This window comes from Echinops telfairi, unplaced genomic scaffold, assembly GCF_000313985.2.
Source record: "Echinops telfairi isolate 266 unplaced genomic scaffold, ASM31398v2 ScPeMD7_443;HRSCAF=831, whole genome shotgun sequence".
NCBI lineage: Eukaryota > Metazoa > Chordata > Mammalia > Afrosoricida > Tenrecidae > Echinops > Echinops telfairi.
The window spans coordinates 52,356,343-52,372,091 of record NW_022104341.1 but is presented as its reverse complement, the minus strand read 5'-3'; the positions used below and the strand labels follow the sequence as shown (position 1 = coordinate 52,372,091).

The 15,749-nt window shown below is 36.7% G+C and overlaps 1 protein-coding gene across 1 annotated transcript in view; it reads right to left on the bottom strand.

Moving 5' to 3' along the window:
* The window catches only part of NEGR1 (neuronal growth regulator 1), a 1,031,997-nt gene that overhangs the window by 361,244 nt on the left and 655,004 nt on the right, over positions 1-15,749 (bottom strand). The window contains exon 4 of the mRNA XM_004699331.2: positions 14,827-14,958. Coding sequence (XP_004699388.1) covers positions 14,827-14,958 — 132 coding nt within the window. The remainder of the gene's footprint in view (positions 1-14,826; positions 14,959-15,749) is intronic.

The following is a 15,749-nucleotide window of genomic DNA, read 5'->3' as shown; positions in this document are numbered from 1 at the left end:
CTCTTTCAAAGTATGAGCAAGTGCATTGCCAAGATTGAAAACATTTTTAAAAATTGGTTCAGCTTTCCTGTCCTTCCCCCACTAATTCAGTTTTCAGGTTTTAACAAGTTCTTTGTAATACGTTCCCAGGGTTCTCCTATATCCTTCAAAATTGCCTATAATGTCCCCTCTGGGAAGTTTCAAGAAACAGTTGCCAGAATCTTCTTAGTTGGCCTCTTTACATTAAATTTAACTGGCTCAACAGTGCCCTTGGAAAGCACTGGTTTGGTTGGATTTTTCCCTCTGGATCGTTTGGTAAATCCTAGAGAGTACCCTGCAATGAATGAAGATGGTTTTTCTTCTAGTAAAATCATTGTCATTATCATTAAACTTCCTTAAAAGACTAATGGGAGGACCAGCTCCTTGTGCTCACTCATCTTCAACAATATTGTCACACATGGAGCCCAAAGCTGGCTGGGACCAAGATATTCACTTAAAGTTGAAAATGGTGAACTATGTGAGGTCATAACTTCAGCAGTTAAGCCATAAATTGTGGTTCTTTTTTGACCAGTTGCTGGACTTCTGCTAGTAGGTTTTCTTCATTTCTCAAAGTTGACAATCTTCCCTCTCTTAGCTTATTTTTGAGGTCTTCCTAACTTTATGTAAAACCTGTTGTTTTATGTGACAATGCATTCCTGTTAATCTGTTGCAAAGCTTCAATGATTTGTGAAGATAGCCACTTGAGTTATGATAAAAGTTTGATATCAATCCTTCCCTGAAACTCATTTATTTAAAACACACACACACACACAACAAAAACAAAACCACCCTACTTTTGAAGGCACTCTAATGAAAATAAGTCATGTATATTTCTGAGACAGCCTGTCTGCGATCAGCACTGACACTGGTTAAACACAGTTCATTTGAAATCAACTTGTGCTTGTGTGAACGGTGACCCCAGCCGCAGTTCTCTTTGGCACACACCTCAAAGTGGGATTTTTGAAGTCAGACCAATTAATGGGAGAGGGTTTTTTTGTTTGTTCATTTATTTGCTAGTTCCCTTTGCTGTATTCTGAAATGTGATTTTTTTTTATGACCTATATTGTGGTTAAGAGTTGAAAGTGACTCCATGGCAGCAGATTTGGAGGTTTTGGGTTTTTTTATTTGATAGGGTTGCTATGATTTGGAATCAACTTGATGGCAGTGAATTTAGTTCTTTGGACCCATAGAAGGAGAAAAGTAACTACTCCTGAGATTCACATAACTAACATTTTTCATTTGTGATGGCTCCGGTGAAGTTTCCTTCCTGTTCGATGAGCCTTTACTTTAAAATAAATGAAAATCTCTTTTGTACATAAGGCTTGCCCCCAAATATTATTAATGTGGAGTCAATCATGTAACTGTGATATGCCTTTGTCAAATGCCATGTTTTTATTGGTATCAAAGCCACAATGAGTTACCACTTCACTCTCCACGGGAGGGCTAAAATGAAAACAGGACAAGGGAAAAGAAAACCAAATAACAACAACAGTAAAAATAGCAAATGTCGGCAAAGATGTGGGAAGATTCATGCTCGTGGAATTTAAATGACAATGATTTTTTTAAAAGCAGTTTCACAGTGTTTCAGAAAGTTAAAAATAGAGCTACAATTTGACTCAGCAAGTCCACTGTCAAGTAGACACTCAAGCGTCTGTAAGAGACACACGTTTTCACTCATGTTCATTACAGTATCTTTTTACAATAATCACAAGGTTTTGAACTGCTGTCCTTGTGGTTGGCAGCTCAACACACAACCCACTCTGCCACCAGATGTCAACAAAGCTCATAAGAGACTTTATTTAGTAAAAGACAAACCCTGCACACAAATTGATGCTTTGCAGACTCAAAGTCCTTTTGACATCCACAGAGAAAATAGAAGGGTTTGCAAAACCATATGTTCACACAGGTGGAACAGCTAACAAATGTAGCGTTTGTGGACTTCAGCTCCTTCTCAGTTATCATGTCAATGTACAGTATTGGGGAGTTGCATGAAATGCAGACTCACCATGTATCCCAGGCTAGACAATTTATTTGTGTAGACTAGGTCAAAGTGGGATTGAATGTAGACATATTTTTGTATTCATTAACTGAATGTGGCCCATCACTTGAACAATTCGATATTTTCTCCATTAACTGAATGTGGCCCATCACTTGAAAAATTCGTTATTTTCTCCAAATTGCTACACCTAGCTTTGAAACAATAGGGCAGTAGTTACTTGAAATGTTACAATTGTCCTCAAACTCTTTTTAAGTAATTGGGTAGGCTGAATGCACTACAATATCAAGATAGCAAGAGAGTTCTAAGAGAATTAAATATTAAACATGGAACACAAATAGAGAGTTCTACATGGTATTTATTGCCTATCAAAACCATAACTGCTTAAAGACCTTGACTCAATGCGCTTGCTGTTTTATTGTATTTGTTTGCTTGCTTTGTGCTGCTCCTATGTTGCAAGGTAGCAGCAAGCAAGCCAATGAAATAAGGTTACTGCAAAACAAAGTTCTTTCAGACAATAAGTAAGCAAACCTATTTTGAATGTAGTAACATTTCTATGGATTATTTATTAGGATTGTTTTAATCCCTTCACGAGAATTATAATTCTCTTGATTCTTTACTTCAGTTCAGTATTGGCCATTTTGACAGCACCTGTGCATATGTGATTCTTCAGCCCTTTCCCTTATTGCACACAGTGATGTGAGGCTTTCTTTCTCCTCATTCTTCAGGCTGTGCCATACTTCTGAGTCTCTAGAATTTCTAGAGACTACTAGAAATCATTAGATTCCTCATTTTGATTTAAGTGGAGGCAGGCTTGTGTAAGAAATGCGAGTAGCCTCCAATTTGAAATCAGTGTCATGACGATGTGTAAAGCTCCACTTGTCTTTTACTTTATGACTTACCTAACCAATGGACATCAATTACCAGACCTTGCTATATTGGCAGAAATGATAATATACACCAAACCTTTTAATACATGAACATATTTAATCATCATACTCTTATTATTTATTTGCAGGACGAGGCCACACAAAGCTTAATAATGTTACAAAGTTTGCATACTATCCCATGCCAGAGACAGGCCTCCTACTAACGAGGCTCGGCTCTACAATCTCTCCTGGTAGCCTACATGGCTACATACACAAAGGCGAGTAAAGCGAATCTCTCCTCTCAAGAAGCAAAATAATGAGATTACTTAGAATCACTTGACACGGAAGCTTGAGGTCTTTATTCCCTGCTGTTGGGAGTTGAATCCAAGCAGTCTCTGAACAATGTGTGTAGTTGTATTAGAGAAACACATAGAAATAAGAGCTACCAAAGACATGGCACTGTATTTTTATAAATGAATAAAAGGAGACCTAGAAATGTGTCTTCTTTGTCCAAAATTATATAATTAGTTAAATGACAGAGTTAAAAACAAAATCCCTTTCTTCTACCTTCTTGTTTCACCTAATACTCAATATGCTTTGATCTTCAAACATAAATGTTTATTATAATCACTTAGTACATTTTCAAAATATAAATTCATTGACTAATTCACAGTAAAGGAATGATAAAAGTAGACTATTTCAAATACCTGAAGCATGGTTATACAGGGATATATGTAGCCAAGGTTTTTCTGAGGTGTGACCGTGTGATTTCTTTCTGTCTGATCACAGGTATAAATGTTATCTTAGAAAAGTGGTTCAGCATGGTCATACCCATAGATAGAAAGAAGTAGAATGAGAAGAGAGGAAACCATGGAAACAATTAGTTTAAAGGACTATTGCTTCACCTTTCACCAGGCTAAGATTAGAAGAACTAGATGGTGTCTGGCTACCATTGATGAGCACTCTACAAGGGGTCACAGTAAGAGTACCTGAAAAGAATGGGAGATGAATGGGGAATAATGCTGAAAGTCATAAAAACAGCCAGGGTTACTTGCCTAAGAGATCTGGGGAACCCTTGAGAACATGACCCTTAGATGCTCTGCAAGCTCGAAACTGAACTAATCCCTGTGGCTCAACTTCCAATCAAACAGTAGAGAGGCCTATCGGGTGAATAGTAACACCAGGTAGATATGCACTCCTTAGAATAATCAACCATATGGAATAAAAAATACAACAGTGAAAAGCAGGATCCGATCAGAAAGGACAGATGGCCAGGCTAAAATAGGGAGGAAATGAGAAGAGCGCTATTATATTGTGAGGATTGTGATTCATGTCACAAAATACAATATGTATGAAATGATGAATTGAAAACCAATTTCCTCTGTAAATTTTCATTCAAATCCCAACAAAAAGTTGTTAAAAATAAAATAAATCCAACCACTTGGGAAAGAAAAAATAGAAACCAAAAATAAAGAAATGAAAAAGGAAGAACAGTACTATGCTTATACAGTAGAACCCCGGTATTGGACCGTGTCAGCCCTCAACATCTTGGGATTCCAATGGGAAAATGTCGAGGAAGTTTTGGATCGAAGCTCTAACAAAACATCGGAATTCAACCCAACACATGTGCCTCTGGCGGTTTCGAACTACTGACTTTGCTAAGAGTAGTTCAACTCATAACCACTATGCCACCAGGGCAGATACACACTTACAATTGAAACACATTTGTGCAATATTTGCCATCATGATTCTGGAAAATTCCTGTGAAATTTAATCATGATGTTACAGAAAAGATACAAGGTTAATTCACTGTCACGCCCATTCTTCATTGTTTTTCATATGCTGAGTTGAAGAATTAAATTCCACATTTTGATTTGCTTAGAATAACAGATTTACAGAGGACATATGTTGACAAAGTTACACTTGTGTACATTCAGATTTATAAACTAAATGTCTGTAGTGACTACTGCAAAATTAGAACCTTCAGGATCCGTGTAAAACAGAAAATCAAAAGTTATCCAATCATTGCTAGAGTTCAATCTTTTCACCAGAACACAAGTTGTGATGAGCATACGACTAGAAAAAACTAAAAACAAAACCAAAAACAAACACAACCACACCTACGTCTATGGACTCCCTTTCAATTCACAGTGTCACTATACAGGGTTTCTGAGGCTGTATATTTTCCCCCAGCAGCGCTGGTGATAGGTTTAAACCAGTAACTGCGCTGTTACCAGAGCCACCAGGGCTCTGTGAGCACACCACCACAAGTGCATAAATATGTGTGTATTATATATATTTTGTTCTTTCATACCTGACTTCATCATTTTTTAGTTTGCCCTGGAATAATTTACAACACAGAGAATTTTCACTCTGTTAAATATTGCTTTCTTACCGCTAGCAGATGATGGTCAAACTCTATCATGCCTATTACTCTATATTATTTTTCTGAATTATGAGCATCAACCCAGAATGAACTATAAACAAAACCACAAAAGATAAATATGGCCTCTCATCAGGCAAGACATTTTGCTCATATATTTAAAAGAATAAACTTGATTTTTTTGGATATTTTTGGCATTTTATTAAAAATGGAGATTTTTTTTCATTTTTAAGGAAAAATGAGAATAAAAATAACCATATTTCATATTTCTCTAACCGAAGTGCAGTTGAATTTTGATTTTCATGAACAAGAGGCAATAGGTTCACTTTTAGAATCTAACGCTAACCCTACACAACCAAACTCACCACCACTGAGTCCGTTCTGACTCACTGCCCCTGGGTTTCCAGGACTGCAACTCCCAAATGTAAATAAAAGTACGGGAATTACACTGAAGTTAAATTGGGTAGCAATCTGTTAAGTGAAAATAGGCTTTGCATATTAGTCATTAGTTGAAAAACGAGTACATCTAAGATTTCAAACAAAAGACCAATTATGCTTCCGTCACTAGAAGAAATCATGTATTCCTTACCTGCATATTTACAAACAGAGTTTAATTCAACTTTTGGATTATATAAAGCATATAATTAAATCTGGGCTTTTAATACCATGAAACTCTCACAGTAAAAAGAGTCTTCAGTTCTTTGTTTTGCTTGTTTTCCTCTTTTGTGTGCTATTTCATTGAGGAGAAATGTTCAAAAGAGATGGGTTCTGGGTGGTTATCTGTAGGGTTCTAATCTACAATACTGTCAGAGATTTTCTTTAGAACTTCTTAATTTTTCACATTACTTCCAACTGTTGTTTTCAGAATTACTTTTTTAGAATTACTTTTTTAAGCTTTTTCTTGGTCCTTGCTGTGAAAACGTAAAAAGCTTCCAAAGATATGCCAGATGTTTTGCAAAATGAAATCATCTAAACCGTTTGTTTGATCATCAGTATCTGTGAATATTTCTATCACTTCAATGTTATTCCTCTCTAATTGGGAAGTGTTGAATCTAAAAATGCTTATGTAAATGCATCAACTCCCACCTCACCTGACCGCCTCCCTCTCTGGTCTCCTACAACCCACTCCAACCTCACTGAACTAACTGTGCTGGGCTTCACTCATTTGTGGGATGAGACTGTTACTTCTGCCTTCCAAGAGACAGTTCTCTCATTTTCTTCTTTTTTTAACTTTTTAATTCAATCTTGCCCTTCAACATCCATCAGGGTTAAATCCTCTTAAAATATTTTATGATATATCATGGTTGTGTTCAGTTGCTTTCTGATAGCCTTGCATAGCACCTTATGATCGCTTTATCAAAGCACTTGTCATATTCTATTATAAATACATGACATTTTTTCTCTCCTTCCTTAGAGGATGAATTTCTTGAAGACAGGTATTCCAGGCCCTAGAATCTTGACAGACTCCTAGTTAGTTTTATATATACACGTATATATACGTACTAAGATGCTTCATTACTATAAATATCTGGCATATGGGCTACTTTATTTAGATTATAACTATATGTATTTTGGTGCCCTGAAATTGTTCCAAATATGTGTTATAAAGACATTTTAACACTTAAGTTATAAGCAACCTAAATTATAAGTTTATATGAAACATGAGTTAAATGGACAGTTATGTAAGGTCCTAAAATGAATCAAGAAATATCACTAAAATGATGACTAGGAATTCAAATAACATTCATTTTTCTCTAGATCCATGACAGTAACTTTGCCTCAATCAAACTCTAAATAATACGATTTTCAAATCTTTACTTTAGGTAATGAGTATTTGTCACCTGCAATTTCCTCTATTCTTAAAAATGTTGACATGTTCCACTAAATTGCCTTAGGTTTTGAAGAGCATTTTATGAATAGGCTAAGAGAACGAGTCATTTCCCCAGAAACCTTCTCCTCCCCCCTCTCCCTACTGGTCCTTCATTTCAGTCTTCAATACAATTGTACTAAGTTGTACTAATTGGTATTTTCTATTCCACATGCTTAGAGCTAGTTACATTGAGGAGATAAAGTGCACATTTGCATAAATAAATATTTATCAGATGCAAAATAGTGCGCAAATATGTGACTGTGATTTATTAGATTAAAACACAGTCCACAATGTACCAACATTTTTTTAAATTAATTGACCATATACTAAGAATTACACAGTTCCAATTTACTGAAAATTGCTTTGTTTTGTTTCTACTTTCCTTGCACTCTATTTTTCTTCTCAGTTCAGTAATTCATTGTAACTTTATCAGGATCCTTTTTTAGGCCATGCTCTGTTCCAGGTTCTGGGAACACAGGAGTATGAAAAGTAGTAGCCAATTCCGTATCATATGACACTTGCATTCAAGAGTAATAATAATATATTTTGTAAAAACTACTTTTTTTCAATTGCCTAACATAAACAAGGTACTTATTGGATGTGCACTATCTCATTTAATCCTTACCAAAGTCTTTAGGATTATGTATTATTACCTTGGATTTACAAAAGAGAAAAATAAGTCAGAAAGGTACAGTGGTTTCTCCTGTTTTTCAAAGCTTGTTAAATAATAGAACAGGCCTTCAAACAAGAGATAACTATCTGGTCCACAGTCTTTAGAGGATCATTTCCAAGAGTCCCACCTAAGAAAAAGAATCCATGCAGCGTGGGAAAACAGGCAGCTTGGGTCAGAAGATCAGACGCACTTACCCACTTGCTGGCAGCATTACTACTGAAGTGCTAGGCTTTCCCTGCTTTGCTGGTTTCTAAGACCTGGGCTCTGGGTCTGCATAGGTCTGCAGCACTCGATTAGTTCAGAGTGCTTTCCAGATCTGGCTTCCAATAATACTCAACTTTGCTGATTTTCCAGAATCTTATCTCTCCTTTTCAAACTAAACCTTAATTGGTTTATGTTTTTTCTAAATTCATTTGAACCCATGAGAGTTTTCTTTCATTGGTTCAGTTAATTATAGGCCTAATATTCAGTTAGCTGTTATTAAGTGTGAAAAATAAAATACAAATAAAATAAGAAAACTTTACAATTCTAGGTTCATGAGCTCCCTCTGGTTCAGCTAATCAATTGTTCCAAAAGTGGTGGGGGCGGGGGAGGGAGTGGGGAACAACCAAAACAATGTTTTCCCCATGGTGTGTGTGTATTTAATCTTTCAAGGACTAGAAATGATATTAGCCATCATTTTTAGTTTCTAGTTTGATTATGAATGTATCAAGTAATGTCTTTTACTATTGCAGAATAAAACAATTTTTAAAATGTAGAGACATTAAGAAAGTAAAACACCTCTCTGGGACAGTGATTTACTCAATCTGACTTTTTTGATCATCTTTGTAATTCCCACCAACCAACTGGTTAGGATCATGCAGATTGGGTGCGGATTTCCTCTTTCCTAATGGGTTAACTAAGAAGAGGGTGTAGAAGATGTCGGTAGTATTATCTGATTCAGTTGTGAATGCTTGTTAAAAGAGTTAATTATGATTGTAAAATCTTAGAAATCTAATTTGGTGATAGGTCAGTTTTGCCATCCTGGAGTGTATAAAACGGACCATCTCAGAAACAAAAGGAGGGACTTTATTATCATCAAGAGAGTGCAGTCAAAAAACAGAGAGAGGGAGGTCAAAAAAAGAAAAAGAGAGAGGGCAGAGAGGACTGGGTCCTGTGGATCTTGAAGTCCTTGAATAACCTCAATCCAGGGACAGAAAGCGGTGACACCAGAGAGGCAGCATGATCATGAGCATGGTTTAGGAGCTCTCGCTGTCCACTGCAATGAGCTATGGGACTCAGAGGAGTCATTGGGAGCACAAGGGAAGGGACAGTGTCAGAAGGCTGGCATGTGGAAGCTTGTCTGACCTCGGCCTCATAGGACTCTCAGCCTTGGCTGATGAGCTTAATTCTCCTTCTCTCTGGTGAAATCAGACTAGTTCTTCCACCCACTCCCACCCTCTGCAGGTCTGCTTTATACAATTCACTTACCCCAAACAACTCTTTTGCTATGAAGCTATATAGTCTATGCATTTATTTCTATTTGTAGTTAGACATCTCTAAATGAACTAATTTATTCCATTCACTAGCCAGCCAAATTTATATAAAATAATTGCTAAATTCTTTAATTAAATTTAATATGAAATCCACATCAATGTTTTATAGCCACAAAACTTGACAGTGCTTATTGTATGTGCATATTGTGTATTTATCTGTATATACAGATAAATATAGAGGAATATTAACCATTTCTAACTTGAAAAGAACTTAAGTCTCTTCCTCAAGCTGAATGACCACATAACAGATCTATCAGAGCTTATGAAAATGTGTTACATTTATAGGCAGCCCCAATCAGGCAAAAGGACATTTATCTTCAAATTGCTCCTGCATTCCATGTATACAACCAATACTGATCAATAATAATGAAAGGAAAGGCTGTCTAGAATCTGGCATCTCCTATCTTAAGGGAATGTTTAGACCCTTAGAGGATGTGCAGTTCCATGCTGTAACACAGACTACCAGGCTCAGTTTGGAGCTTTGGGAAATCAACTCAGTGAAATCTTTAAGTAGCTCTCAGTTTTCACTTTTAAAGGGACAAATTCACAAAATCAACACTTTAATGGACACTTTTTAAACCTCATTGTAGCCAGGAACATAGCCCACAACTATCGCCACGCATACACCTATGTACCTTATATATTTCCAGTATATATGTGACTTGACGATTCTAAACTAAGGCAAATTGAAGGTCTTGCTTAGAAGTCTGAGCAAAATCTATATCTTAAGAAAATTCTGGATTCAAGATACATAATCAATTAGTATTAAGCACAATTGTTCATGCAGAATTAGGAAAAGGTGGCCTAGCTAAGATGTAATAGTGGAGGGGAAAAGACATAAAACTGATTGTTTAAGATCATTTTAAAATCTTGCTAAACCCTTTTATTTTCAACAGAAGAGCAGTTAATACAATAACTTCACCCATATGCTCACTTATGATGGACTTTTACCAATAATCACTTTTTTAAAAGGTAGCTCATCTTGTGTTTTTGAAAGCACAGTATTAATTAAAAACAAACAAAATGTTCCCCTGTGTTTTTTCCTATTAAGCTAAGGCTGGAGAACAAAGGATTCTTTCCTACCTTTCCTGTGCCATCAAATACTGTACAACAGCCAGTGAAGCACTCTCTTCGGCTGAGAGAGGGCCTTTGGGCTTTGAGCCAACTTTCCTGCTCCCTGTTTATGTGGGAAGACAATTTTCTAAGGCTGTCTTGCATTTCTGCCTATCTTTCCAGCAGTAACACTCAAAGATTTTATTCCTGTCTTTTCAAAGATGCTTATCTAGAGAACAATCTTGGAAGACAGAGGTAGTTCTTCATACTAAACAAATGGTGGCTTTCTTTATAGTTCAATATAATACCGACATTTTTCACTTCTGGGACACATAACTGATTTACTTCTAGCTCATTATTTTAAAAGAAAAAAATCCTAGAATCAAAGTGCCTCAGTTATGCTGAAAACCTACTGTGCAGACATAGATATCGCCTTACCCTTACTATATCACTCTGTATCAGTTTGAATTTAAGAAAGTGATAATAATCTGACTCCTACTGCAGCTCTGAGTAATAAGTGGCCCTTTGTCTCTTCCCGTATCAAGGTCTCTGACATGTGGCATACTCTCCACAGTTCTGGACACCTTGCTTCCACAGTTTTCCTTGTCTGCCTGCCTGTGGGTTCTCTTCTCAACTCAGTTCTTTCGGATGATGACCAATTTGATGGATATACAGTGCTTTCATTCCGTTTCAGACTCCTTAGTTGATCTATCTCATTCTACGGTCCCTACTATTGTAGGGGATAAAAAACAGCATCAGATTAGATAGTAAGTGATCATATGCATGTGATGCAATGGAGAGTCCCATGGCTTGGATCAGGCACATTTTAGTCCTCAAAGAAACATCCTTGTTCTTCAATATTCTAAAAAGTTCTTGTGTACCAAATATATTTAATGTAATAAGTATTTTGATCTCCTGACTACTGTTCACATGAGCATTAATTGTGGATATAAATTAGACAAAAATCCTTGACCACTTCAACCATTTCTCCCTTTTATCATGATGTTGCCTATTACTACAGTTGTGAAGATTTTAGCTTTCTGTATATTCAGTGTAATCCATATTGAAGGCTAATTCCTTGATCTTCGTCAGCAAGTGCTTCTGTCCTCCTCACTTTCAGCCAGCAATAGCATGGTATATGCATACCGCAAGTCATTAATAAGACTTACTCTAATCCTGAAGCCGCATTGTTCTTCACGTAATTCAACTTCTCGGATGATTTGCTCTGCATACAATCTGAACAAGTATGATGAGAGAATACAACTCTGATGCTCACTTTTCCTGAGTTTAGACGGTGCAGTATTCCTTTGATGCGTTTGTACAACTGCCTCACGTGACCCATGTACAAATCTCAAATGAGCACAACGAAGTGTTCTGGAATGTCCATTCTTCTCAAGCTTATCCATAGTTTATTATAGTACATCCAGTCTAATACTCTTTCAGAATCAATGAAATATAAGGGAACAATTTTCTGGTATTCTCTGCATTGAGCCAAAATCCATCTGACATCAGCAGTGATATCCCTTGTTCCATGTCCTCTTCTGATTGTGGTCTGAACTTTTGGTAATTCTCTGTCAATGTACAGCAGTAGCTCTTGTTGAATGACCATAAACAAAATTTTACTTGTATGAGATCACAATGTTTTTTTTTTCTATAGTTTGAGCGTTCTTTTGGAATGAGCACAAATATAGACCACCTTGCTTTGGAATAGGTACAAATATGGATCTCTTCCAGTCAGTTGGCCAAATAGCTGTTTTGCCACTACTGGTCTCTCTTGCCTCCACTGTCAGCTTGTTGTACTGTGGTGGCTTATGTGTTGCTGTGATGCTGGAAGCTGTGTCACTGGTATTTCAAATGCCGGCAGTGTCACCCAAAGTTTTCAGCAGACTTCCCTACTAAGAACAGACAAGGGAGAAGGGCTCCGACCCCACTTCAGAGGAAGAAGCTACTGAAAACCTGTGTATAGTTTCGAAGCACTGTCAAACACTGAAGCCTAAACAAAGGAAGCACATGTCTAAGAGGCCATCGAAATACCAGGGCTTGGGTCAGGTGCACCTTAGTTCTCAAAGTGATTTCCTTACCCTGACATTTTAAAGTCTTCTTGTGCAACAGCTTTGTCCAGTGCAGTCCATTGTTTGACTTCTGGACCACTGCATCCATGAGCACTGATTGTGGGTCCAAGCCAAATGGAACCCTTGACAGCTGAATCTTTTCTCCATTTATTGTGATATTGTCTACTGTTCCAGTTGTGAAGATCTTGATTTTCTTTACGTGAAGTTTGAATCTATACTGAAGTCTGCAGACTTTGATCTTCATCAGCAAGAGCTTCAAATCTTCCTCCCTTTCATTGAGCAAAGTTATGTCATCTGCAGAGTGCAGATCGCTAATAAGCCTCCTCTGATTCTGATGACACATTTCCCCCCACATATCCAGCTTCTAAGATTATTTGTTCAGCATTTATATTCATAAAGGATTGAAAGTTGAAAGGATGCAAACAATATTCACACTTTTCCTGATTGTAAACCACTCAGTATTCCTTTGTTCTCGTTGAAGGATTTTTCTTTGTCCATGGGCAGGTTCCACTTGAACACAATGAACTACTCTGGAGTTGTCATTCTTTAAAATGTTACCCATAGCTTATTATGATGCACATAGTCCATGGTGTTTTCATAATCTATAAAACACAAGTAAATGTCTTTCTGTTCCTCTTTTTTTTCAAAGTCATTTTACTGGGAACTAATACAGTTATCCTATCATTCCATAGTTCAACCACATCAAGCGGTGTTGCACAATTGCAATCACAATCAGTTTCAAAACATTCTCTTCCTTCTTGAACTCCTTGATATTAGCTCCCTTTTAAGCCCCTCCCCCTCTGTACCCCCAATAACCCTTATTCTGCTTGTTGTTTCTATAGGTTCATTAACCCTGGGTTTCATATACCGAAAACCAGAAACACATAAAACAAAAATCAAGAAGGCTACTCTCAATGACAAAATATATCTGAGTAAACCCCAATATGAAAAATCCAAACAAAACACAGAAAGTGTTGAAAACCGGATCAGGCCCAATATCAGAAAGGAGACCAATCAGAAGGGAGACCAAATGACAAGTTTGTTTAACCATTCATATCAGTTTTATCATTTTGATCTCCTATTGACATCTCTCCAATACTGTTTCGTAATCAGTTTAGTTGGATCCCTCATTGTGGATAGCAGGAAATTACCAGAGGTTTATTTCCTGTGTAAAATTCATAGATGTATCTTGGGATAACATTGCCAGAATCTCACCATTTATGCTTTGATACTAGTCCCTCTTTCGGTTTCAGAGGATATGTTTTTCAATCCTTGAGTCTCTATAAGTGACCTTCTTCCATGCGGACTTAGTTGAATCTCACTCAGATGCCTGCTTGTTTGGACACAAACCTTAATGCTGCTCTAGCTGATGGGCGACACCACCTAATCTTTTCACCATATTTTGCTATAGCGTCCATATCGTCCGTGTCCGTCCTAGTCTTTGCTTTCAACCAAGAGTCACCTGACATCGGCCAGGACAGCCCTCCTACTACGTACTCTTAGGAACCCAGGTGGAATTTCTGGTGGCTTCTTGTCAGTGTATTTTTGCAACCATTTTTAATTATCTTTAACAAAATTTTACTAGAGTTAATGATATTTATTCAATCATTTCCACATTTGTTGGATGACTTTTCTTTGGGATGGGCACAAATGTGGATTTTTTGGAGAGAAAGGTAAATGGGGCATGTCTTAAAGTACAGACTATGGCTGTCATTTTTGTTGAAATTATAGGATATATGTTAGTGAAAATTGTCTTATTTCAATGTTTGGAGAATTTAGAGTTAGTCAATACCATAACAGTAGTAGCACCTCTTAATATTATCAATTCCTAAGGATTAGATCATGTAAAATATCTTTTCCAGTGTCTCAGTAATTTCCAAATTGAGTAGAATTAATTCTCCTTGGCAATAGGTATAATGCAGGTATATCTCTTTTCTCTGAGTTCAGCCTATCATACTTCATATCTATCACGTTTAATGGGGAACTACATATATACATTTAGTCAGAATTCACATCAGGTGGAATTCATGAGAATGATTCAAACCACTTGGGCCTACAGTGTTTTAGATATAAGGTTACTAGCGTCTAGATATGCATGTAGTGAGCTATCATGGTATTGGAAACATTTTCATCTTTATATCAAGTTGAATTATCACAAGATGGTGACAGTCATATATAAAACATTATGACTACTACTCTCAAATACATACATTCTAATGTCTGCAGGTCATCTTTACCATAGCCCATCTTAAAAAACAACAACAATGAAAAATCAATAATGCAAATCTTAGGCTTTAATTTTGAGGTGTTCAACATTTTTTGGTAACGTTAGCTTGAGAAAAGACAATAGGACTTACAGTTTACGACAATTTTTACTTTTTTCACATCTGGGAATGACACATCATTTTCTGCACTGCATTCGTATTCCCCAGCCTGGTCTCTTGTAATTCCATATATGTCCAAATATTGTCCATTTTCGAATGGTTTTGCTACAAGAGAAAAAGTACAGTCTGCTTAATTGCTGCTGCCTAAGGCTTCATTCAAGTAAAACAACAACCTCATGACGTGCTACTAGTTATTGCTGACAAAACAATTCCAAATGAAACTAGGGAATTACTCAATTCTTTGTTCTTCTATGTTCAGAGAGAAAGTCAGAGGAGAAAAACAAGCTGAACAAGGGATACTGTAACAACCATTTCCCTAGAACAGGATATACATGTGTTCTTTTTAATGGATTGTGGTTTCCCAACCTCATCACAGATCAGATGGAGCTCTATATATTTCTGTAATTGAGTTCAACAACCTCCTGACAGTGCAGATGAAATTCACTAATACGACGTGGTACATATTGACTTTCATACAGTTTAAGCTAGCTATTTGATACTTAACCTAACAAAATGTTACTCTTATTTTGGAGAAGTCACACACTCACACTCAAATTTCAAGACAGAAATCTTGATACAAATAGAGAGACATATTGAACCATTATAGTATTCCAGCTTTCCAAGAAAGGTACAATATGCACACTACTACATATTAGCTATCCATTTTAAAGGTAAATAAAAAGTAGTGCTATAAAATAATAGAAACCATTGTTAAAATATTAAGTTATTTTTTCTCACAGTATTCTCCGTCAAGGTCTTACATACTTCTGAAAGGGCCACTTCCATGTTTCTAACATCCTAAGAATTCTGTGCTCTCCAAACCTTCAAGGCAATGTGACCACATGGAGCAACACATGAACAGAGTGGGCTACAGGGCCGGCCCAAATCAGAGCCAA